Below are 27,936 nucleotides of genomic sequence, written 5' to 3' on the forward strand. Positions count from 1 at the left end.
ACCAACGCCATTAGTGATAACAGTTTTAAGAGTTTTAGTTTATATAATTCCATTGATTTCGGGTAACGCTCGATTGAATTAAATGGATTGGCAAACATTTAACGGTAGCCGAATTTAACTAGCTCTATTGTATAGATAAATTGAAGGTGTATGATTATATACAGCTTGTTTATTAAGAGTTTTCTGCAGAAGAATAAGATTTTCTATGGCAAGATAACAAGCAACGATAATTAAATAGAAAGGTAGTATACGTGAGTCATTGCTACAATTAATTGATGATGAATTTAAAGAACTATATTAACTAAGCTCGCCCAATAAATAATGTTGTCAGATTGTATTATATTCCTTAAGATTTGCGTATACATTATCTCACCTCGATCGTTCTCTCCCCGTCAATAGGAGCTGACAGGTGAGGAGCAATTTAATAAAGTTATATCAAATTACGTATTGTAATCGCTGTAGCGTTTTGCAAATACTTAATCAAAGTATCTGCTTACTTTGTTCTTGATGGTTTCATTACACATTCTTAGAATATTTTTTCCTGATATTTTAATTATTTTACTTATAAATTTTGTTATCTCTTGCTTTTAGTTTTTATTTTATGTGAATCGCAACTTTTCATTGTATCACGGAGAATTTAAACAGATTCTCAGGAAAAGGTATTACTTTCGTTCACAAATACTATTCTGTCAGACTTAAGAAGAGACCGTTTTGAACAGCTGTTGTATTGGAGCATTTAATCGTGACTTCGTGATGTTTTATGAAATTTTAATATTATTGTAATATTTATTATTATAAAAAAAAATATTTACTTTATTGATTTATAATAATAATATTTTATAATAGTAAAGCGATAAAATATATAAAAAACAAAATATATAATCACAGAAGTACCTCGGCATAGAAATAAAAATGTTTTGTCCTTGACCTACCTGTTATTAAAATACTGAAAAGCTCGTATTGCTCGGATTTCTGTAAAATTTTACGTTTTAATATCTAAAGATAACAAAGATTCTTTCTTTTTATTTTATTTACAAAAAAATAAGGTTTGGGTAAAAATATAACTATTTATATTTCTATAAAACCACTCCGCTCTATCCACCGAATAAAACATCAGAATAATTAAAATAAAACTCTTTATAAAAACTATAATAATAAGTAGAACTGATGATAAAAAAAAAAATGTATTGATTTTTAATGAATGTAAGAGAAAATGATTCCATATAAGAGCGCTCCTGCTGTTATTGTTTATTCTACAAACTCTCCCGGGTATACTTCCATTTACCAACTTCGGTTTTATTTTATATCATCTGGTTGGAGTGAAGATATTAATTTTGATTCACGACGTGACGATGACAGATATAAAAGATACAGAAATAATTTCTTGACAACCAGCGAAAATGTTAACATCTAGGGACATTTTATTTTTAAGAAAATATTTTATATGTATGAATTTGTTATTTAATAAAAGTAAATAAATGTAGTTTCCGCCAAATTTCTTTGCAATACTTTAAGTTCTATCGTTAATAAGGTTTCAGAAGCATAAGTACGAGATTGAACGGTTAAAAATCGACACGGCAGTTGTTATGTTTTTCAGTTATATATACTCATACTAAATCCTACTAACTTTGATATAAAAATAAAAACTTTGAAACTTTCGGTATTCCGACTCGTTATAAGTTATTTTACACTAAAAAGATACTTTTAAGTACAAAAGATTCCCCTTTTATTGTATACGTTCATAAATATTTAGCATATTCATTAAAATGCTTTGTTAAGACTCACCTCAGCCAGTTGTGTTATTCAGAGATTTATAATGAAGTTATCAACTCGAAGTTATTTTTATTATTATTCCATAACTTTTATATAAACATGAATATCTCTATAGAATTAAATGTCTGAAAATTGCAATTTAATATAATACATAGAACTTCTTAACCTAATTCAAATTATAATTATTTAGTCGAATTGTATAGTTTTGTCCAAATGTATAATTTACTGCAATCGCAAACAGTTATTTGGGGACTATGTCTGAGTTTATTGCGCATGCCCAGAACTTAGATAGTGAGGGGAACGAACAGTATAGTCGATGGATATATTATTAAAAAATCAATTACATTATGTATATTATGAGATATTACAAAGAACAAATGAATATAATATTCAAATTTGTATACAAATTTACGATAAGTTGTAATGTTGGTACGTTTAAAATCCAAGATTTCACTCATTTTCATATTCCACATTTCTATTACATTCAAAACTTTTGAACAATTAACTGGATCGATTACCGTTTAACGATATTCAATTCTATTTATTGTAAGGAGATAATTATTGAAGCTTATATTATATTTATATGTAGCCCATACAAAATTAAAAGCTCGATAGCCTGAGAGCCCAACTCTAACTTTCAGACCTCGTAGTATGCGGCCGGAGCTCTTTGGCCGCGCCCGTGTCATATAAACTTCTAAATTTAACATCATATTATATCTGACTGTTGACAGTGTTTTGTTACGGTGCAGGGGATTTTAACACATGTTGCTGAACGGCATACGGTTTAATATAGCGTGGCACAAGCCTGGGTAGTTTTACCGTCCTTTGTGAGACATGATAGGGTAAGTATTTGTTATAATTGTCCACTAATTAAGGAGTCAAACTCGGTAAATACTCTTATCCAAATATGTTATATAATAAATATTTATTAATTTCTAAATATATATGAAAATTTGACCTAAATAATATTTACGGGTGAAATCGTTTTTGCTTCATAATTATACCTTTTAAATAATTATAATATTTTCATTCAAAACTGTGTAATTATTATTTTAAGCAAAATCTATAGCGAAATATATGTTTTAATGAAAAGTACGCATTGCTGTCAGAGAGAGGTGAGACAAAACAGGTAGGTACAAAAGGGATTCACGAAAGCCTAAGGGATATGTTACATTTGAAGTGGCAATACAGGAAATTTTTGTTATTCTGTTTGAAACCTTGTACTTAACCGCATGGCCCAGTTATACATTGACATGTACCACGAATATTGTAAGTACCTACGTAGAGAATTGAAAAGACTATGATATATAGTTATATTAAAATCCAGTTATTAACAAATTCATAATTAAAGCACTTACATATTTTCAGCGAGTTAATTAATTTAAATTAGTGAAAATTATTATAGATTAATTTATTTTTATTTGGTTTCCCGAACAAATCAAATCATGTAATCCATCTGATTGCATTACGAACGTTGAAATGGCTTCATAAAACGCGTAAAATGAATTTGTACAAGTAATTTTTAATACCCCTTTCATACCTCGTTTTCCTAATTAAGTAACTCCCTGCCTTGTTTCGTTAACCTTTCTGCCAAGAACTGGTATAAATTAATTGATAAAAAATTGGGGTCTCTTTGTTATGTAATATTTTTAGGGTTTTATGTTCTAATAACTCTGATGGAAAGACAGATTAATATAAAACTGTAGTCGGAGTCATAGTAATGTCAAAGATTTTGACAAGTAAAATTTGAATTTTTATTCATATATCGATTTAATCTAACCGTTACCTATACATAAATTAATCGAAGTATTTTTTCGTAATATAAAATCTTCTAAAGGTTTGTACTAACATAAGCACAATATTTTATTAAAGCTGGGTATTCGATAGATAAAAGAATTAGAAACAAATATTAAAATTTTGTTCAACTTCAGCTATCCTCTTTCTATTTTTTCCTAACAAATACCCATATCAAACTTATACAAGGGACTCATTTTTCTAAACAGCTCTGTTCCTCGGCACATTTAAGAGGTTAGTGTACATCTTATAACATTTAATAAAAATATGCGACTTCCAGTTATATACATCTTAACACAAAAAAGTACCATCATCAAAGCCATTTGTATCAGTCCATAGAATACGTTTTACTACGTTACTTAGATTAGTCGTTTTTTGCAAACAGGGACAAAATATTTCATCCTGTTAATATTCAGCTATGTTGCAGGATCAACTAAAATATTGACTTGAATTTTCAGTATTGTAACAAAGAAAGGATTTGCGTGTGGCTGACCTATTTTGTTGCAGTAGAATTCCATATTTTGGGGATTAATTAATTATTTTAAAGCTTCTAGCATAGCGAAGCTTAGGTATGGCTTAGAAAGATGAAGGTTATTTTGTATACTTTAAAACAGTCAGACAGTCGTTATTTGTCATTTACATGCCAGTATTGCTTATGTAAAGCAATGGATGTGCGATTTTTAGTGGCGATGACTAGAAAGAATATAACGGTGAGAAGTCGTGATCGTAAGGAAAGCATTGAAAATGTTTTAATCTGTAATACGAAAGGTAATACAAATCCAGTCTTACATTTCATTTCTTACTATCGATTTTGTGAAATCATAAATACTTTCCGCATTAAAAAGAACCAATCTATATTTTTAAAATTTTAACTTTTTTATGCTAAGCGTAATTGTCTTCAGGTATTTTATATTGAAAACCAAAAAAAAGTGTCTGTTTCATGTCTGGTATTATATAATAAATTCACTCTCCATAAACAATAGAAAATCAATACATTTTAACTACAAGTAGATTACAATGTTAAGTTATCAATACTATCTAAACAAATAGCCAAATAAAAGGTTATACAATACTCGCGTATTTGACACAGTTAACAAACCAAGTTTATACGTATGCAAAAAATAGATCCACTTTATTATGTGTCGTCCGCTCGAATGGATATGAATAAAATTTGACAGTTTTACAATTTTACAGTTTTCATTGATTGATGTACTCATCTTCGAAAAATATCACATTTATTGCCAGGGCCACATGTGAGAAGATGGATGGTGTAGTGTGTTAAAGACACAACGTTTTTTATGTTTTTATTGTCTTCAAAGTAATTTAAAAAGAAAGGAAATAGTTTGATTCCTCGAGGCGAACACGAATTGTTTCTTTATTTGTGTTTTTTCTGATCTCCAGTGATGAATATTTTTGATCATTCTTGGTCCAGAACATTTGGATAAATCGTCATTTATAGAAATGTCTGGTTTTGTGTTGCTATAGGCTCAGTTCTTAGAATTTGTAAGAATTTCAAAAAGTATGTGAATGCAATGCAATGATTTTTTATAATTTTTGCTAACCTTTCGGCTAATCTTGGAGCCTCTTTGTTTGCCTCACTATTTATTCTTTACGACATTAAAATTAAGTAAATTTTGTCCAGATTAGCTTAGCAAAGGTATCGAGAATAATATATTAAAGGGGTGTTAAATATTTAGTAAGTCAACTTTTGTTGTAAAATTACAAAGATACATGTTAAACACTAGCGTACATGAAACTACGCTCACGAAATGCTCAATCGATGTTTATACATGCCGACGTAATTCGATGAAAATATTTGTTAAACCTTACATATATTTAGCCTTTAAGACTATAAAATAGCAGTCTTACTTAAGGAAGGATTTGCACTATGTACAATTGAGCTGTAGTAAAACTTTTTTCCATAGTAAAAAATTAGTAACTAAAATAACAAAATACTAAAAGTGTATTTGAACTCCCAATAAAATGTATATTTGAAATGTAAGTAATATTAGCAGTGGAGCATTAAATGAGCCACACAACGCATATGAAATAAAGATCCTTACCACCATCAGTTCTGAAATAAGACATATAAAAACTGTTCTGGTGGAAAAAATAAAAGGCTGTTTAAAAACAAGCTCGTACTTTTACTTTTCCTGATTTTATCTTCGCACAAAAATGCACATGCACAAATGCACCATAAAAAGTGAAATGTACAAAGCAAAGTAAAATAATTTGCTATGTAAAATTCTGAAAGTAAAGTCAGTTTCTCTTCTTTGTTCTCTGTTACGTTCCAGCGGTGCAATGCTTGTAATATAATTTAGCATAGATTAATGACAGCAGCGTCCAGGTATAATTGGACCTCAAGGTCTTACCTATTTGTGGCGTCCGGATGTAAAAGAACATTACATTTTTTCCTCCTAAAAAGAATATTTGAAAATTCTAAGCGGAAGAAATTGAAAAGTTAGGGAGCAAAAGGCGAAGTACATTAAATTTCCAAGGTTTTTTTTGTCGAAGACAACGTTGGTGACTCGAATTTTATGGAATATTTTATATGAATTCCAGAAAGCATTATTTTCTATGTTACCACTTCACCTTTGGATACATTTAACACTGTCCTAAATATGACTTTGTGTGTCCATTGTAGTTTTTTTCTTTTTAATCAAAAGTCATCAAAATGTAAGTTGTAAGGAATAGTAACGTTAAAAGAATAAACGAAAATTTTGAAAAAAAAATCACTTACAGTAAAGAAACATCTTTAAATTTTTTTTTATGAAATTATGAAGATACTTTGTTGTGCGAAAACTTAAAATCTCTCGAAATTCAACAAGAAAAATTTAATAAAGAATTCTGTAATAGGTTAATAAGATGAAATTTAGATTTAGATATAAAGGCAGTGTTCTCTTAAAGTGCTCTATGACAAACAAATACATAAGTACCTAAAAAGCTGTAAACAGCTATATTACTAGTTGACTGTAAAGGTATTATATTGTAAGATTTTCAAAATTGTTTTTCCACGAACTATGATGATAATGAATATGTCAAGCAATTAAAAATGTATATAAGAAAATTAAGACTTCATTTTAGGAAGACGTGTCCTTATAATACAGTAGATATTTTAATATCAGCGTCGTAGAGGTTACGAGAATTACTTTTTTCAAGGGTCGTTTGGCAGTCGATTCAGTGCAGGGTGCCAAAAGCAATGTACCAAGATACTGAACATTACGTACATTTTTGAGAAACCGAATAATAGACATTTAACCACTGTTGTCAAAATACTGAACTAACTAACTAAATAAAACATAACACTTTCAACGTTTACATCATATTGTAATTTTAGTGAGCTCATGTTTTAAAATCCTTCACTTGTATAACAAAATTTTAAGATAATAATATTTTTTTAATGGCAAGAAATAAAGAAAAAATTGAAATATATATACTATGATTGTATTCAGTAAAAAAGTTAGTGCTTCTCTAGATATGACTTAAACTAAAATATTTATATACGAGTATAGCCAATATGCTGATTAATAAAGTATTTTAATGAGCATGCTCTTACTAAAAATAATCCAAAAGATCTTTCACCTTTTCTTGTATTAGACTAAAAATTCATATAATTTCATAATTAGTTTATTACAAAAAAAAATACCTTATTCATAACCTTGCTTGATGACTAACAATTATATTTTATACTTGAGTAAGTCTTTGGCTATAATATTAAGGTATATACTATATATGTATATCTCACATATCTGGGACAAAGAATGTCATACACAACTCCTGCACTGAGATATGTCTCTGCAATGTCTTGATCAAAGCAGTATCGTATTCTGTAAGTTGCAAATTTTATTTAGACGTAAAAAATAATGTTAAGTTTTATAAAGTACTTCGTGTTAGACGGGATTTGTTATTATACATAGCTCAAAAGTTTTTGTTCTTTAAGAATAGAAATCTTTGATTATTTTCTTGTCATTCAATCTGATACTTGATATTTGTTCAAGTTATTTAAAAAACTAAACTAAGTCGCACATTCCTCACTATAATGCCATGTAATAAATTCTTAAAGCTGAGTATCATTCAAAATAACGAAGCACTATAAAACTTTACAATGTTTAACTGCTGCAATCACTGTAATTACGAAGTTTGAGACGTATTACAGTAATTAGTTGAGAATACTTCGATATGTACTCTGTAACTCTTAGTTTGCTATTTGTCCCGTAACGACTGGCTTGTGGCCATTAAACGAGGCAGATAAAGAATAAAAAAAAACATAATGTGCTGATTGTACATTATGAATTTAAAATTTTGTAAATGAACTACAAGTGCTTTAATATATCGATATATTATTTTAAACGTATTAAATATTGCACAGTACTTAAACATGATATCCTTGATGTATATTTTTTTGTTCGCGGAACATTCACATGAGGCCTTTTCTGAAATGAAAATATTAAAATTCGGACGCATAACTGTACACGTCATACGGCACAGGTATCTCATTGAAATTCCCCACATAGCACTCGTTCGGGTACTCATATACATTTTATATTGCTAATACAAATAAGAAAAATTGTAAGTAGTTACTAATTTTGATTTATAAATCCATCTTAAATTATAAAACAATTTATTTGAAACTACGAATAGTGGGTGTTAGTTATCATTTTCATGAAGGTATGGTATAATAGATGTTAACAGCGGGTACCAGCCGGTGCTAAGCGCTCCCTAAAAACGACATTTTAATTATCAAACTCGGGGCCATGCTGTTTATGATAAATTTATGTTAATAAAGTTACTGTTGATACTAAAGGTATTTCAAATTAATAAATGAAATTTAACCGTATTCACATTTATAAACATTTGTAAAACTAAAGTTTAGTTCTCTTTAGGTATGAGTGTAGAAAAAGCTTTATATACATTCAGTACTACGCATTAAAGTTATTTTTTGTATGTAGGTTATGTTATATTGTTTCAATTTTTTATTTGTTGGAATCGACTTAAACAAGTACGGCATTTTTGTAGTGTCTGCCATTCAAGTATCTTTTATAGGGCTTTGTTTTGAAATTTTTAAAAGCTTTAAAAATATTGTTCTTTACCTTGTCCTTCGTATATTCTAAAATGATATCGAGAATAGTATAAGAGCACTTTATTAGTTGAATCTAATCTAAAAAAAAAATCTAGAGATTCCGATCGTCGGAAGTATTGGTTGAGCAACGGATATTGTGTTATCGTTTATCAGGTTCCACTTTAATTAAACGACGAACTGATTATTGACAGAGTCATTAAAACTTAAGCATTAATATTACAAAATAATATAGAGTAATTATTTAGGTTAAAAAAAGCAAAATATATCTTTTATTGTATATAAAGACTTTCGAGATACAAAATAATAACAAGAAGGTATTATAATATAAGCTGGTTTTTGATTTTTCTAACATTTTATTATGAATAACGTGAAAACCAAATTCAAAGAACATTTTCAAAGGATAAATTTCTTCGAGCACGTACCATTGAAATTATTTGAATTACTAGTGGTCCTTAAAAAAGCAACGTTCTTTTAGAATTTATCTGGCTTGAAATAAAATTTTAATGAATGAAGTTTTGATAGATAAATAATTTGCAACATTTACTTCATATAAAAATCAGAATAAATAAAATTTCGATTGTTCTAAATATCAATTAGGGGTAGATTTCGGTATTTAACGTATAATTTTAATTTTTAATGCATTAGTACTAAGAAGTAATTTTGACTGGACATATTACGTATAGAACAAATTATGTCGAGCTTTTTGTAAAAGCTAAATATATCAAAAGATATATGTAGAATTAAGTGTTGACCCCATCCCCTTTGAACCCAAGTTCAGCACATCAGATATAGCTCAGCCATTTGTATTGATTCCAATTCAACGCTCCTAAGGCGAGCCCTCAGTGAAAGGAAATTCAGAAGACCTTTATTTTCTTTGATCCCTTCTAAAGTCTAAAAGTTTTTATTTGTACCGATGTATTGATAAATAACAGATTCATTACGATCCACTTCTGTTTATTGTGAAGCTGAAAGGATCAAAAACAATCCATTCTTTTTAAGGGTTTATATTGTTATATAAGATTTTTTGTAGATTTTGTGTTTACTCGAGATTATACTTCAATTTTAGATACACTTAAGATTTAAAATAACTTATTTCCTTCTCAAAACCCTTTATAATTTCATTAAATTGTCACTGAATTCAGACAGTTAAAAACGACTATTTGACGGAATTAGCTAGCCGACTCATGATTGTAATGGACGTTATTTCCCTCATACAATTATGGATAATGCCGGTTGTTGAAATATAAGTATATTTACCTTGAACAATGTTTAATATTACTGGAGCAGGATTGCAAAGGGAGCTTCAGTTTTCAGGAACAAAAGAAAAGATAATAGGTTTTCTATAGCGATTGAGAGCGAGGATATTTAAAAAAAAAGTTGTGTAAAAGTCTATAAGACTTCTCTTTTTAAGATAATAATAAAAACCAAAGACAAAAATTGATGTAATAATAAATCAGGGTCGTGACTATCATAAAGCAGGGGAAATATAAATGTTTATTTAAATAACAATTTGGGTCGATGCTAGAGAACTATAAGTTAATAATTACCTAATAAGAAAACAGTCATTATTTATGGGCGGATTTGGTTCTTCTTAGATCTTTTATTTTAACATTATTTAATGTTTAAGCAGATATAAATGAAACTATATAAACTATTCAAATTTGATATTTAAGTCTGACGTCCAATTTAAGACTTCCGCGCCGATAACTAATAGAGCGGTAGCTGTTTTGTTGTCGAAATTAGGAAATTCTTTAATAAACTTATTTGTGTGCCTATTTGATACACATGGGCCTTGCCTTCATGATATGTGAGTGCCATTTCTATATTTGTATTTCTCAAAATTTTTTCTGACATAAATCTCTATTAAGATATAAATTATTTTTTATAAATCACATTTCTTGTGTATTTTTATATTTATTTGGTATATAAACCAATAAAAATGTCATCAGTTTGTAACCGTTTTATTTTAGGTTTACACATGCAGCCTTTATTTTCGCGATGTACGTTGCAATAGTTTTAATAAGCGAAATGTCAATACATTTTCTAGCTCTAAAATATATTGTTTATAAATTTCGGCTTATTGTTTCTGAACTTGACATTATAAAGGAATCTAATTTCACGTTCAGTAATATACACAAACACTTTTGTATAGATAAATTTAAACTAGATCGAAGATATACTATAGGGTTACTATCATTTTATATAGAAAAAATATAAAATTTACTCACAGTTCTTAGAAGAAAAATTTTCAACACTTTTCTTATGTTATTGTGATTAAAAAAAAAATGATGTTGATTTAACAGATAAATAACTTTTTAATCCTAAAATTTATTTTTTTACTCATATTTTTTTAATAGTTTTATTTTGTAAACTCGGTAATTGGTGTTGTATTCCTTGTGTTCTCTGGCCTTGTTTAATATGTTTATAGTAGAGATGTGATATGTATTAATTAGTTATCAGTATAACATCACTAACCTTTGTTTCTGTCACAGATATTATATTTTCCAAGTGACCTTCGGTTTCTAGTCGTTCTCAATATTTAGCTACTCCTGGGAAATGACTTCAACATAATTGTATTTTCGTAATTTATTGTTCAATAAATATCAGTTTTATGACTAAATATACCTGTATAACAACGTAATCATGAGCCTAGTAATACTTTTGCGTAAAAATCTTGTCCTATCTAATCCACGAGTATTCGTACTTCTTTTTTTTTTATGTGAATAAATTTTAACACATAACAGCAATATTGAAATTGCTTATTATTTTCACTATACAGAACCATATTCGATATATTCCAAAAATTCAAGCCAAAGTAACATGAAAAACTATGCTCTGTTGAACAACATTAGTGCTTAAATAGAAAATAGGAGGAAACACTTGTTCTTATGAAACAGATGAAAACAATCAACAACCTTGACTCCTAGTTGAGGCACATGTTGTTGCATTTTTATTCTTAAAATTTATTTCTGAGTTTATGTTTTGGGAAGATCAGGTGTAATATTTTTAAAACTCAACGAAACCTATTTGGTTTTATCGTACGAATATAAACATCAAACCTTACTTCTGACCGTTAAGACTGCCGTAACTTAGTCGACCAATTTTTTTAAACTCAATTTTTTTTTATTTTAAACATTCTTGCTTTATTTATTTCAAGCATAACAATAAAACTACCTTCAAAAAAAGGTGAGTGATATTCACATATTTATTTTTTTGTACTATTCAGTTGTCCAAGCATTTTGTTCCTCCATGTAATTTTTTTATTACTAGTATTATCTTTTGGATTAATTGAAGCATTATAAAATAGTCTGCAATTACCCGAAAAACTGTTATAAACTTGTTGTCAGACGCTTTCAACTGCAAATAAATAATTATATAAAAGATATTTTTATTTTACTTAAATTTTTTTGAGATGTAGGCATTTTTTAAAATTTTCTGATGGACAAAAAATAAAATAATCTGATCTCCAACATCAGCGTGTTCATTTGAAACCAAATTATGTTTGAAACTAATTTCAACTGGAAAATTATGAAGCTTAATTATTCCGAAAATAAAATCACTTAAAAGCTTGAAGAGTCACTAGTCTTCACTAGCGATGTACGGTTATTTTAGTATATTCGCTGACAGACACCGCTGCATGTTCTTAAAAAATTTCAATTTCACTAAAAATATTTGTTAAAAAATGTAGATTCCGTGAAAATGAACTTGGATTAAAAATTAAAAAAATGGAAACATTGCTTACGATTGAGTAAAGCATTGTTTTTTCATATGATAAAGATCAATATAACTAATATCTATGAACTTTATTCCATTGCTTTTCTTATTTTAATTATACCAATATATATTTTTATAACCATTTTCTATAACAAAGAAATAATAAGTGACCTAACAAATTAACGCAATACGTTTATCCAATAAAGAAATTTAGAACTTTCATATAAATCTTATTAAATAGAAGTTTCCTGTTATATATTCTTCATTAACATTTTCATGACAAACTTTGTAACAAGTTGTAGCAAAGTTCCATAATAGACTATTTCTTAATTTTTCATATAACTATTGAAAATTGGAGATATGAACATAATGTTGCTGACGAAAATAGACTATTTTAATTTCTTAAACGATAAAAAAGTATTTGAATACTTAAATATTTTCGTTATTTTCCCTTAAATTTAAAAAGTCAAAGAACTCTTAAGTAACATTATGTCAATGAAAAAGTTACATTGTAAATTATTTCATTAAGAGGTTAACCTTTAAAATACAATTGAGTTCAATATTTTATGATAATTTTTTGGTATCTATAATGATATTTTTTTTTATATGATATTTTCATAAGCCTAGCTCTGGGCATACGAGTCTGTCGCTATTTAGGAATTCAACTATGTGACTGTAATTTTCTTTATACATTTTACAAACAATGGTCCTTCACAGCAAGTCAAAACAACTCAAACAGTGAATCACAAACGCGAGCTTTCTTTCAAACAAACTTTGATAATTAGCAAGCGTGAGTCAACGGTACTGTTAATTTACTAAACACAAAGAAAACTACATGTGAGCGTCTTTATTGATTATTTTACTAACTGTCACTTTATATAATGTCGTGTAAGACATGAGGTTATAAAGTCGCATAAGCTTTTGTTTGAAACGGAATATATATACATTTATATATAATTGATTCGTCATGCATATAATATCACATAATATAAATGATTGTTGAAAATATCTGTCTGTACTCAAAGACGGTGGGTTTTTTCGAATTATAAAAACTATTAATTAGACCCTTTAGTGCATTTAATTTGTGTATCGTGATCGTTCCAAGCATTGGCTAGGAATTGGACAAAATGTGTGTCGGTACGTCACATATTTTTTTAGTTTAATGGGAAATCCTCACGCTTTTACTCGTCTCCAAGGCGCCGCGCACTGCGGTAATAGAACCACGCATGCGTGCGCATTTCAAACAATTTTAACTTATAAAGTCTTTGCATTACAGATTATATTTCTATGGGATTCAACAAAACTTGTCACAGGGTAATTCCGGGAAGAAAATTTGATTGAATGCAGTTCCAAAACAAAGGCATGAAATGTAAAACTCTAAATGTGTCAACAATTTAGTGTAATTGTGTCAAATAGTTTTTTTTATACAATACCAGAAACAAAACAGCAGAACGTTTTATACGATGAAAAATTTAGTGTGAAATAAATATAATAATAATAAAATATATGTAGGAAGCAATGTCAATATTTTACTATTAAAGTAACTTTGGTAACTGATATGATAATGGTCCGGCATTTTAGTTTTATGGACAGTCGAAAATTGCTAACTTACCTCCACTTCGTTTATTTCTATTCATTTTGAAACAAAGGCAGGTATTACTTTAAAACACTTTTATTAAGTTGTATTATATTATCAAACCTTTTGTTTAAGTTATTCTCAAATAATTATATTAGAACTTATTAAAGTATTACCACATCTTTGGCTTCTCTTGCTTCAATTAAATATGTATTTATATTATTTACTTTTTACAATACACAAGCTTTGTTCATACGCTGGGTCGATATTAGATTTTAAATGTGGCATCAAGCCAATTCCAGGCTGACTCCATACAAACATTGGTTCTGGCACACTACAATGCTAATTGTGATATAAATGTGAGTGTTTTCTACAAGGATACAAGTGAATAATGGTAACATACATATGAAATATAAGTCGATTTCAGGTTATAGTACGACTGCCTGATAAATTTTCTTATACATGTCAAAATCTTGTCACTCCTAATTTTTCAGTCGTATTTGAGACACTTATTATGATTTAACTGTTACAAAGAACTGTTTAATTAATTGTTCTTAATGAAATAATATAGTATATATGAACAAATATTTGCTTTTACATTATTATTGGCTTCTACTGACATATTATTGGCTATGACTAACAATCATCATAAAATCGTCTTGTTGAAAACAGCGCAGTTTATGATCTTATCATAAAGAAGTACTCTGGACTAATTCAGTCCAAATAATAAATCAATGGAAATACTGCTTTGACACAATTTATTTACGGGAAAAATGTACTGTCTATCTATCTACTGCTTTTATAAAAAAAATAATAAAATGGCGTGGCTATCCAAAAAGATTACATAACAGTTTTAATAGCTGATAAATATGTCATGGTATATATTTCATATTAATTATAATTATACGAATCTCAATATTTTATTAAAAATAATATAATATAATAATATTAATTTATTAAAAATAAAAAATAAAATTTAATTTTTTCCACATTTTTAGCACAATGTGAATAATCTCTGTTTCGTGACAGATAATTCGATGACATCTGGAGTACTTTGTTAAGGTGTCTTTGTTAGATAACTTCAATCACTTGCAAAACATATTTGATTATATTTTAAATAGTCTACAAATGCTTAAGTTAAAAGTAACAAAAACTCTCGTTTATTTGCATTATTATTATTAAAACGCTATCAACTAATTAAGTTCATGATATATTTTATATTTATTATTAAAACTTTTGGATACCTTTTGACTCATGGTTTACAAAACAAGTGCTATTAATTATAAAAGTATCACATCACTAAAGAACAAAGTAACAATATCCATTACAAAGTTAAATATTCATAGAAGTCGTTGAAGAGTATTACTGTTTATTTGTCTAAAATATTAGTTGATTTGTTATAAATTGCCCGTCTGTGTACATTGCCACAATAACATGTAGTTGAAGGCATACAAATGCAAAAAAAACATATAATGTTTTGTACCATATTGAAACTATGTGATATTTGTTATATATTTAAAAATATAAAGACACAATATGTTTTAATTGAAATGACTCTACTAAAGCTCAGTAAGATATATTAACAAGGCCGCAGGAACCCAGTACATAACGTCCGGTTTTCCCGAGCGTGACACACGCACATTTAAATTGTTTTTATGATTAACCAACTTTGATTTTGTACAAAGCTATCGGAATATAGCCTTAGTGTTATTTCATTAAAGTTAATAAGCTATACGAAATTACTTAAAACCAACAGGAAACTGAACGTATTAATTATCAACATTTTATTCATAAATAGCGTTGATTGATGTAGATCAATTATATTTTTTCTTTAATACTTATTTCTCAATGAAGGCGCAACGTGTTCTTATATATATCCCCTTCGTTTATACAGTGATTGATGCTTCAATATCGTGAAACCGACCGACCATTTAGAGAATGACATAAAAAATCACTCAGTGTTTGAAATGTTTTGTAAATATTATGATATTGTGTTATAAATTTTTATATGTCCCGTTAAACGTAAGTATAATACATATAACAAGACTTTACTATTATGTATAAAGAATATCACATTTCACAACAAATATCTATTCTGTATATTCAAATGATTATGAAAACCATTTGTAGAATATATTTTAAATGAGCTTAAAAATTTGTTTATCGAAAAAGCAAAAACAGAGCTTGACTATTATTTTAACAGAGGATGGTAGATTATAATGAAATAAAAATAAATTTGTTTATTTATCATTATAATTATCAGATCAGTCATCATATGGCCGAATAGAATCTGTTATATATACATTTACGAATTCCCATGAGTACTACTTCTATAACCTGATTAACTTAGATGGATAGTATTTATTAAATTCAAAAAAGTTTATACATAATCTCCAAGGGAAATCATAAAAAAAGTTCGTTTCATAAGATCTTTTCGAGCGAGATGAGTTTTTTATGACAACTAAAAGAATGAGGTTATTTTTTAAGTAAAATATTAGTTCGTTATTATCATAATTTCGGTCAAAATAAATATAACATTTATATTAAAATAATCAGAAGTTTACATATGTAGTTATGTAACAATATTGCTAGCTCTACATTAGTTACTGATACTTCTAACGATGCCAGACGTAAGGTATTTCAGTTATCAAAAAGTATATTACTTATATATAAAAAAAAAATACATACAATGAGAAACAATACAAAATCCCAGAGGGTATTTGTGCGTCGGCTTCCAGACCAGACATACGAGTATTTATGTATTCGTTATTCGTTATTGTAATTTTTAAGCGCGTTGTGATGTGATAATAGAGCATACAGTTCCTAGAGTAACGAACATCCCCAAAGACCATACCATCAAGGTCAATAAATATTATGAGCTCACTAACGAACTCATTAGATATAGATTCGTCGTGGATTTGTACGCAGTAGATGTGGGAGCGAGAGGTATAACGGTTAAATCTCTCTACAATCTACTAAAAGACTTGGGCCTGTCCAGAACTAATATCAATTCATTCTTGGAACGATCTTCGAAGGCAGCCCTAGTAAGTTATTTTCAAATTTGGTTAGATAGAGAGAGAAGCTCGGACGGTGGAGTTATAGGGACCCTTTAAACCTCCACCAGGGTCGCAAGTCCCAGGCACTGTTGAAACTCCTGTCCCCGCAACGCGACGGACCCGGCACCCGCACGGTGAATCCATTGAATGCTAAGAGGTTTCGTCTCTTCCTATATTATATAATATTAGTTATATTAAAAAACTGTTTAAAATATTATATTTATATATACTTATATTACACAACGAAGACAATTTAATAAAAAAGCTGTTACATTAAAAAGTTTTTATCTCCTAATAAAATATCTTTTGCGGTGAACAAGATTTACATAAAACTCTGGATTTTCTGCCAGTAAATCTCAAAGAACAGAATGTTTTTTAAAAACAACTTAAAATATTCTTCGGGTATTTGTAACATAAAAGTTTTAAATTTGCTAAACGAGATCAAAGTTTGTTTTAAGGACGACACGATATTTTATCTTATTTATATAAAAATAAATTACATGAAACATATTTCAAAAGAAGTAGTTATGTCCAAAGTTAACGTTGATTTTTAATGAATAATTTAGAAAATGGATTTTCAAAGTAATATTTAATTCCTTTAATATAGAGATAATGTTATATTGTGACCCTTTTGTCCTTCAGTGTAATCCAAAAAGGTTAGCCTAGCCCACAGTATAAATAAACAAGATAGCTGTTTCGGCGAATTTTAAGTTGATACAACTGCTTTGGGATTAGTTAAGCGTTTTTACTCTGAATTTACTTATCCTTTGATTTGGTTTCCCACAGAAACCACATTTAGGAAAGGACCTACTGATGCTCTTGAAAATCATATCTTCAACAAATAGTAAATATAAAATAATGTTTTATTTTATTAACTTCTCATATAAATTAGGAATGAATATAAAATTTTATCTTTTTAATTGAACAATATTAGGAGCGAAGCAACTAACAGCTTTTGGCGTCTGAGGACCTTTTAATTTGAATTGTCTAGCATATTCTGATCTTTTTTAGGGGCTTTAAAACAAAAGTATCCCTTTAATGTCACATTTCATAACAGTACTAGAACAGAAAATTAAAAGGATGGATAAATTTCGGTATTTTAAAATATTTAAAACTATCGGTTTCAATATGCTGGTAAAAACTTCAATAAATGTCCATTAAGTAAGTAACAGAATATTGCAATTTCAATTAGTATTGCTTCTTGTATTATTTTAAAGTGCTTGTATATAAATCATTATTTTCTAAACAAAAAATATCCCATCACCGAAACGATGAGATACTCTATGAAAAGGAAATTAATGTGGAAACCTCTTTCTTTTTAAACCTTTAAAAAAAAACTATGGTTTTAATGTATAAATATGTACATATATATATATATATACATATAGATACATACGCTAGTACTTAAAGATAGCACATGGGATACATTTTCTGAAATTGTGTGTAATTTTCTTGTAACATTGCATAGCATTTACGAAATAACGTAAGAAGTCTTGTGACATAAAAGAAGATGGCCTCATTCTCCACATTTTACATAAGCAAGTATTAGGTAGATATTACTATTTCTCTCTGAATATTATTTCCAAATACATTTGTAGGTAGGAACTTAAAAAATATATTATTCGTGTTTTTAGATACTCCAATTAATTAAAGGTTCTAAAAATGAAGCAAAAATTTTTAGGATATAATAAACACATCATTATAAAACTAAAATTTCAATTCAATATGAAAAAAACAGAAGATTCATTAAGCAATTACGGACAACACAAGCCTGAATAAAACCCTAATTGGACTAAACTCCTTACTTCCTTCTCTTCAAATTAATAAGGTCAAAATGTTGTTAAGTCCTTTGTCCCCAATAAAACATTATGACATTTATGCAATTTTTACTCCAAACAAAGTGTAATATTTTTTAAAATACATAATTAACATAATGTCTTTGAGAGTTTGGATTTCAATGTTGTCTTTGAGAGTATAACATCTTTATCTATTTCAAGACCAGTTTATATTCAAGCTGCACTACGCTAATGCTAATTCTGGATTCAGTATTCCAGCTGTTTCCAAAGTATTTACCAATTCAAATATAGAATTGCGGGTCGCAAATTACAATGAATCCTTTAGGTCATATTTAATGTGACGGTCTGGTTTGGATCGGCGAGATTAAATTATTAATCAAATGTGCTGGCTAATATCACATTACTAGAATTAGTTTAATATGCATATTAGCTACTTGGTTAATTATAATTGTCAATTATTATAATTGAATCGGGTTAATTAATTGAGTAGTAGAAAAATAATTTTGCTATCAGATAAGTGATCATTTGCATACCAGCTAAACAGTTTAGTAACTCAGATAAACTATTTTAAACTACGTTATATTCTCCATCAATTGTCTTAAAAAAAAATTGTTATACGACCTAGAATGACTTCAGTTTAAGTATAGTATTATAAATGTACTATTCCATCTGATTGTGAGTAGCGTATTATGAAAAAAACTATGTACTTAATCTATAAGAGCAAATGCTGTTGAAGAGACGTGTACGAATTGTACATTGCCATGAATCAAATTTATTTTCCATTATTTCGATGAACTTGACAGAATTAATATGATTCTAAGGATTGCGGATGTTTTATATAGATAATAATTAATTATTAAATTTTGAATACCTTAAATTAGCCACCTTGACTATATATTATTTTGCATGCTATTAAAACATCGGTTTTGATGTAAGGAATATATTATAAAGATTGCCTTAAACTTTTTACATTATCATAATGAAAGTCGTTTTCATGTAAGTTTCAATGGGTCGTCTATTATGAGAAATGGTCGTCTATTATCGGAAATATTTACAAGGGTTCAAGAAGCTAACAGAAAATACAAATTTATTGTTGTATTACTTTTTGTTCCAAGACATCGCAACACGAATATAACCAAAAAATATAATAACTTCTACATCTAGATGAATTATAATTAGTAATATTAAAAATTACCGTTTTGAAATGGATCATAATTATATGTTTTAGTTTTATTGGCATGTGACGCGGGTAGGCAGCATGCGGGGCGAGCGCTGCCGTGCGCTGGCCGCGCTTGCAGCGCTGCTCGCGTTCGGGTGCTGTTCAGCCGAAATGGAACTCACCACCGCCTCGTTTGGTAAGATTAGTATTAAAAGGAAAATATATCGTCAAAAAGTTATTTTTGTACATATATTATAATTAAATTATAATTGAAAATAGTGGAAATCATTTTAAATTGCTTATTATTTCATTATGGAGGATATGAAATAAGTTGTTTAAAATATTTTGGAACATTTAAGAATTTGTATGTCCTGTTTGCTATGCTTTGTCTTATCAATTAGAAGTTATATACATAAAATGAACAAATTAAATAATTAGTTGTTGACAATTTAAACTAATTCCTAAAACAATATACAAATTTTATCCTCACTATATTTTGAACCTTGAATGGAACATTAAATCTTAGCTGGATCATTACGATGTGACTTGAAGAAAAAAATTACGCGCATTTAAGAGAGAGTAATACAGTTCAAGTGTAAAAAGCAACTCGAGAAACATTAAGCGAGACCCGCAAACCGCGTGCTAATCCAAACAATTCAGCTATGCAGTTTTAATCTTACTTGAAAGACCATGTTTTACAGACCGTAAAAAGTTACCTTTTTAAAATGTACAGCATATTTTAAAACGACATTTCTCTTTCACTTTTTTTTAAACGGAAAGTTTTTTATTACTAATATTTTAAAAATGATTAAAATCTGTTTAAAGATACGCCATTGTAATGAAATTTTTACAAAAATTATTTTATGATAATATTCTTTAATACAATTGTAATGGAAATTTACATTGTTCATTGTTAGATCCAACGAAACGTGGTAACATGATGTACGGTGACGCCTGCTCCACGGTTATGGAGTGCGGCTTTCCTGAATCAATATGCGATGAAGTACAAAAGATCTGCCGTTGTCACTCTGATTATCCTGTTACGAACCATGTGGACAAGTGTGGTAAACGTAAGTATTTTATATGTAATACTGTTTAAAGTACTTCTATCGAATAATGATTGAACCTTTTAAACGAATCTATGCATCATTAAGTACCTCTAAGATTTCCAAAGCTCTGTAAGTGTTAATTACCATACGACTTGCAGAGTAGGTTTCTTTAAAACTTCTTGGCTTTCGTGTGGAACTACCTTCTGAGTTAAGTATTGAATAATGAATTCTTAAGTGCATGTCATTAACTTAGTCACTAAAGAATTTCTATAGATTAGACGTCCTAACTTTTAATATTTATTTAATTTTAAAATAAAATTTAAAACTTTTATTTAATTAACTTCAGTAAGAACTGTTTTATTTAAATACTTTAGAAAACGTAAAGCGTTAGTGTCATTATATACTCGCGTGACAGTAACTGTTGATGTGATTTCTTTAAATCTTACTTCTAAATGCATTGTTTTGTTTATTTTATAACACTTGGGATTCTGGCCAGAATTAAAATATTATTTTGTCGTCCCATCAATAATCTTCAGTAACTGACATTGCGTTACAACTATTTAATATTTCAATATTCAATGCTCTGTTTCGTAAAATTATTAGGAAATATTAATCATGTGCTTAAACAAAACAAACGAACTAATTCACAAAATTCTAACATCTGTGCGCTCTAGTTTTGATGATTATAAATTCAAAATTTTCATGTTTCCGGATTTTATATAAAATAAGCAGGTATCAAGTTAAAATTCATGTGTAACATTTATAAAGAACCCAACTAAACCCACACTGTAATTCCTGACAATAACTTTTTTTTAAAGTAAGAAATAAGTACTATTTTTGTGCAAGAATCTTTTTAATACCCAGTAATGAAACTTTCAAAATTAAATTCAAATTGTCGCCTCTCAGATGGTTTTATAAGAGTGACATCAATCTTTTCTACCACCGTTTATAATTATTATAGATTCCTAGAAAATATCTTTACTTGCTTTTAAAAACAGCGACAGCCATAAATAAACTGTTTATCTCAAACAATTTGACCCATCGCCTCTATTCTACTGATGATATGACTGCCAAAAATTCCAAATATCTAGGAGTCATCTTATTTCTTCCCACAAATAAACTCGATTTGAGGGTCCTTTCGATCTTTACCTATACCCCTTTATAAGTATTAAAAGTACGATATTTCTTAGAAATAAGCCAAATATTTCACCTTTGAACTTAAATGGTGATTCAAAATAAATTCATGCCCATAGCTACAGCTGGACCCTGGATCTTAAGTAACTTTGGTCTCCAGTGTGATCTCTAATTTACCAGTAAAGCAGTTAAAGGCAAATTCGAAGAAATTATTTGAAAACATCTGGCCGCTTCCGAATTCGCCAGTAATAAATGTATATAAAAAGAGGTCGATTACGCTCTCTCTGTCTGATTCCCTAAAGAGCCCCTCTTAGTCGCTGATGACAAAATATACATTTCGGCCACAATCGCAGTCAGTTACAGTCTCCAGAACGGAAGCCCACATTGTCTTCTAAGAGACGCTTGCCAAAGTATTGTCAATATCCAGATTCCTCTTTTGAGACCTGACCTCTTACAAATCATATTAAAACTTCATCATGTTAAACTTTCACATTAAATGACAAGTATGCAAAATATAAAAAAGGTAGTTTTGACACTCTTTCAGAATAAATTTGAACTGTTCACAGTAAGATTAAAATAAAACGTTCTTTGTCAGCGAAACAATGAGTCTCATAACGTTTACCATAAAAGATTTCTTAAAAAGGTCGTAACCTAGTTTACTTTAAACTGTTAATTATCAGGACAACATGAAAATGCAGCAAAATCGATGCATGTTTCCCCAAAGTGGGGCGTCGCGTGTCCACGACCACGTCAATGTGTATAATGCAATGCAGTAATTATTTTATGCCAGTGTCAAATCATACCAAAAATATTACTTTTAATTATATATTTTCGAAGTGTAACTCTACATTTATACTTAAAACGTCTATTTCATGTGAAAATTTGATTTTATCTACCTGAGAATTGTTGCATGTTAAAGTGTAAACATATTTAGATTTATACACGGTGAACTAATTGCGAATGAATCATTCATTTATTTCTTTTAATAATTACTTTATTTACTTAAAGTTATATTTTTCAAAATAAAATATTTAATTTCTTTCTCCCCCTATGTCAAAATCTGTTTACATATAAAATATATTTGCTTTCGTCAATATTTAATTATTTCAGAATATCTAATAATATTTAATTTATTGTTTATATTTTTTTTATTGTATAATTTTAATAATGCCTTTTATATAAACTTAGAAACATAATACGATCAAGGTCGTGCTACTCCTTTTGATCAAATTTTAGGTTACTTCTTGTATGACTAAATAAATATTTTAATCAACAAAGTTTTTATATAGATAGTAAAAGCATTTTACTTTTGGATCCATGTTACTAGAAAGTAAAAAAAAAACAAAATTAAGCGATGCGAAGAGTGACAAATGCATGTGTAAAATTTAATTTTTTCATTTTCCACGAGAACTTTACATCTTTAGGATTTTCTTCCATATAGGGAAATCAAAAAGTCACAAACTGATTTAAATTTGATTGAACATCTGTGAAGGTCGCCCTTAAGAAATTTGATTTTTTAATTATTTTCTGAATATTCAGCGGCTGGGGTAAACGAAACGTGTATCTTCAACGAACAATGCGAGGAAATGGTGTTCAAAACGGAGTGCAGAAACGATCGTTGCGTTTGCAAGTATGAAATGGTAGCGGAATTGACTTCAGATGGTGGTGTCGTTTGTAACCGTAAGTATTGATTTGGAAATAAAATATATTAAGCACTTTATTAACGCGTTTTATACATATTCTATCTTGAGCCCAAAGTCAAAAAGTGAACACTCAATCCTCCGTCTTAAATATGTATCTTAAATTTTTTTATTATAATCAATCAAAATATCATTTCTTTACTTAAAATTGACACCGATTTAAGTCAGATTTGCATGTCTTCAATGAGTACAGATGCAAAGCTTCGAGTAATTCGTCTGTACTATATAATATTATGTTTAAAATATTTGCAAACAAAAGCGGTCAAGCAAGTTGAGGAGTCCACGCAGACTCTGGATCCGGCTATGATCGGTGTGTTAGTTGGGATGGCTCTGATGTTTGTCATCATCTGCGTAGTCCTGCGTTTGTTTAGCAGGTAAATTGTTATAACTTTATTCTAGAATATAGACGATTTCGTCAAATTATCACTTTTAAACATGTTTCAAATGAAACATTTCATTACGTAGTTTCGATTTTTATAATAAATCTTCTGAATTTCGTCAATTCCTTGAATGCTTTCAATATAGATTGACTACATATAAAAACAATGGACTGAAACTCCCATGTCAATAAACTTTTATCTCCTATTTCAGAGCTAGATGGCGGGAGAATCGCACTATATTCAACACACCCAATCCACGGCTCATGAACGTTTCTCTGTTACGTGACTCCAAGCTACTTCATGCTCAGGTAGATTAATATTTTCCTGAATAATATTTCAAGCAAGCATTTATTGAGTTTATACATTATAACTGTTTCATGCATTATCCTTTCATAGTTCTGAAAGCGATTGTCTCTTTAATATTTTCTATATCGATTATAATTTATAACCTATTTTATTTTTAATTTAAAAACTATTTTATTTTTAGCCGGTTATAATATCGACCCGTATGTATGTAAAATTCCCAGAACTCCCCAGTTTTCGTATATGCTTGTCTATATCAGCGTCTGAACAATTTGGCAAATTTCAAAAGTGTATGTATGTATGTCCGTATGTTTGTATGTATGTACGTTTTCAAAAGTACTTAGTTGATATATTAAAGTGAGTTGAAATTATCGCTATTACTATTTACTCTTTAGTTCTGTGACATTCTTTTTAAACATACCTACATAGCTATTTTGTACGTACGTACGTACTATTTTGGAATAGTTTTTTTTTTTTTTATATGATTTTAATAGAATATGCAAAATAGAATAGAACAAACATTAAATAGTTTATCCAAAAAGTGATTTTATTCACATAAATATTAGAGGAGTTTCAATGACATTTTAAGAGGAAACGTATACCCAATGTCCAGCGTAATGATTATTATTACATTAATTACATATAGAGACTTTTTTTATCTTTTTCTTCCTTTCATGTTTCAGGATCGCCGTGGCTCCCGTGTGAGCATGCGTCCTCCATCACGACAAGCCAGTCAACAGGAACTTAGACCACATTCACCAATTCCTGGTACTTTAGTATAAAACGCTTCGTTTTGTGTCTTTTCTTTTTTATCTTTGTAGTATCTTTGAGTTAAACAGTTGTTATTGTTTCCTATATTATGTCGAGCTTCATGTCGCATTATTATTTTATTGCTTTTTTTTTTAACTAAAATTTGTTATCACAAGAAAAGTATAGAGTTACAAAGTGTGTCACTAATGGTTTTTTATTGGAGCAGGTAACATTTCTTAACATTTTTTAAATAAATTTTGCATAATAAATCTTGTGGTGTCTCTGATTATTTTTGTTTTATATTTTTTATTGCTCTACCAAATCTCAATGTCCGCTTCTATGATGATCTCACAAATCTCATACATACTTTCATCTACCAGCAGCACGACATCACCAAAGCCATCAGCTACACCGAAAGACCTCAGGTTACTTGGAATATATATTTTATTTCTGCCACGTTTTGCGGTGCTTAGTTGATTGCAATATGCATGATAATTATTATCTTGCTTTATAAGTCGAAAATTCTCTACTATAAATTTTATTACAATTGACGATTTATAAAACCAATCGGAAAATTAAACTATCCTATAACAGTAGATGGGAGTTGATTGATAATTAATCAATTGTTTAAAATTAAAACTGCTTTATTTAAACTTTAAACTGCCTGGCCATTTTTAAACAATTGATTATTGATCAATTAACATTCCTAGCACATAAATAGTAGGCAACGATATTATAAGCATGCTACAATAAAATTTTACAAAAGAATTCTCTTGAATAGATAACATTTTATTTGAAGTTTCAGAATTCGCAGGACATTTTATGGATTAATTTCCTTTACGATTTCATGATTTAGAAAGTAAATAGCTAATGCTTATAAGCAAGTAGGATTGAAATTTATTGTTAAATAGAAAAATAACGAAAAAATTGGTTCCTTTAAAATTATTCTAAAACAGCATGGATATAAAATATACCTTGTTATATTATAAAATGGGCTTGTTATAATAAAATAAGATAGTATTTCCAACCGACTTTGAAATAAGAGGTACACGTGTTACATTTATTTCAGTTGATTTTCTTATTGTTTCCTTAAGATTTATACAAATTTGATTAATGCAGAGAACGTCCCACATAAATTTATGTATCGACTGCCTTTATTACATATCTACCTGAAAAATATTGCAATGTATCTTAAAAATCTGACCTAGTCTTCAATTTCACTAATTCAAAAAAAAAAAAGTCAGATTCTTTTATTCTGAAGTCGGTTGAGATTTGCTTATTTTCCTTACGATAGTCAATGTTACTGTGTTTAAGGTTCCCGCCGTGGATCCAGAGCGAGCAGTGGACACTCGGCCACATCCTTGAGATCAGCGATCTTAAGGTCCCCAACAGCTGCTGGACCTGCATCCGTCACCGTCGAGATTCGTGCACCAGATGCTTAATGTACCAAATAATATATTAAATATACGTCAACAATATATAACAACAGAGACGAATATTTACATATATGAAGCATTATTTCTATGAGTAAACGATGGACTTTATTAATATTATATGACAAATAGTCCAATTGCTTACAATATTTGTGATAAACTTCGACATTATATTTAGCTAATTATAGTTAAGATTTTGTGCTATATAGCAATAAATTCGTGCACTAATATATGTTTCATAACCAGCCACTTGATAAGTGCCTCTAAATAAAATGCGTGGAGTTTTTCTGTCATTATAACAATTTTTAATAAAAATAAAATCATAATATAATTTTAAGAATATAAAAGTTATCATAAAAATATGTTACAGATTTATTCAATTAGACACAATATAATATTAAGTGTAGTGCACTACTTATATTCATTATTGTTAGGTTTATTAGAAGAATAGTTATCGTGTGAAGATTTAGCTTTTTTGGCAATAAAATTTTGCTTCTTAGCATTTTTGTAGTATGAAAGTTAAAGTCTATTATTAAATTTAAGATTAAGCAACTTGTTTCTATTTTTTGAAATTTCTCATAAAGATGCTAGTTCTGTCATACCTTGCCTTAGATGTTTTAGTAAGTCTTAGTCATAAATAATAAGCAAAATAATTAAGATAATTTTTTCATTGGGGACCACCTCCTTCGATGGGAGTGTTCTGAGATTCGATTGTGGTTAGACATTTCGAGATGGAAGGCTTATACGTCGCTTTCAGTAAATTAAGAATATCGTATAGCTTTAATTTGTTTAGAGCAGAGATCACTGAAATGTCTATGAGAGTTGTGAATCTATTATAAGAATTCTTTGTTTATTTTCACTTAATGTTTCCATGTGTAAAGTCGGGGAAATTTACACATAAATAATATAAGGCTTAACTGTGCACTGTGAGAGCTTAGACCAATGAAAAGCAGACGCACAAGCGGTAAATATGTAGATACGTAATTGGTATTTAGACATAATTCATACTTGAAATATTTCATCGATTATTAAGTGCGGGTGACACAACAATCAGGGGAAGAATTGATGTCTCACTCGAACTTTGAATAATGCAAGAAATTATAAAATAAGTCATTTGTATCTTTAAATAAAATATGCTCACGATTTATTATATATTTCGAACACTGTGCTAGTTTATATTATATCTATTAATGCTGTAATTTACTTATATGAACTTTTATTATAACTTATACTTCTAAA

General features: G+C 28.8%; 1 protein-coding gene across 6 annotated transcripts; it reads left to right on the top strand.

Moving 5' to 3' along the window:
* The first annotated feature begins 2,413 nt into the window (after window positions 1–2,413).
* Window positions 2,414–27,936, top strand: LOC116766827 (uncharacterized). 6 transcript variants are annotated; one of them, XM_061521574.1, is made up of 9 exons: window positions 2,414–2,615; window positions 20,018–20,144; window positions 20,866–21,018; window positions 23,671–23,811; window positions 24,091–24,205; window positions 24,423–24,519; window positions 25,198–25,282; window positions 25,645–25,689; window positions 26,579–27,936. In XM_061521574.1, exons 2-9 carry the CDS (start codon window positions 20,048–20,050, stop codon window positions 26,704–26,706), a joined length of 861 nt encoding a protein of 286 aa, XP_061377558.1. In that variant the 5' UTR covers window positions 2,414–2,615; window positions 20,018–20,047; the 3' UTR covers window positions 26,707–27,936. The 6 variants fall into 6 exon arrangements, with proteins under 6 accessions (XP_061377558.1, XP_061377559.1, XP_061377561.1 ...); XM_061521575.1 differs by having other exon boundaries at window positions 25,648–25,689; XM_061521577.1 differs by having other exon boundaries at window positions 26,598–26,772.

Source organism: Danaus plexippus, chromosome 10 (genome assembly GCF_018135715.1).
Source record: "Danaus plexippus chromosome 10, MEX_DaPlex, whole genome shotgun sequence".
Lineage (NCBI taxonomy): Eukaryota > Metazoa > Arthropoda > Insecta > Lepidoptera > Nymphalidae > Danaus > Danaus plexippus.

Coding starts and splice junctions, on each gene's coding strand:
- LOC116766827 (XM_061521574.1), top strand. CDS start 20,048: ATGCGGGGCGAGCGCTGCCGTGCGCTGGCCGCGCTTGCAGCGCTGCTC. Junction 23,812..24,090: donor TGGTGGTGTCGTTTGTAACC/GTAAGTATTGAT, acceptor TGCAAACAAAAG/CGGTCAAGCAAGTTGAGGAG. Junction 24,206..24,422: donor GTCCTGCGTTTGTTTAGCAG/GTAAATTGTTAT, acceptor CTCCTATTTCAG/AGCTAGATGGCGGGAGAATC.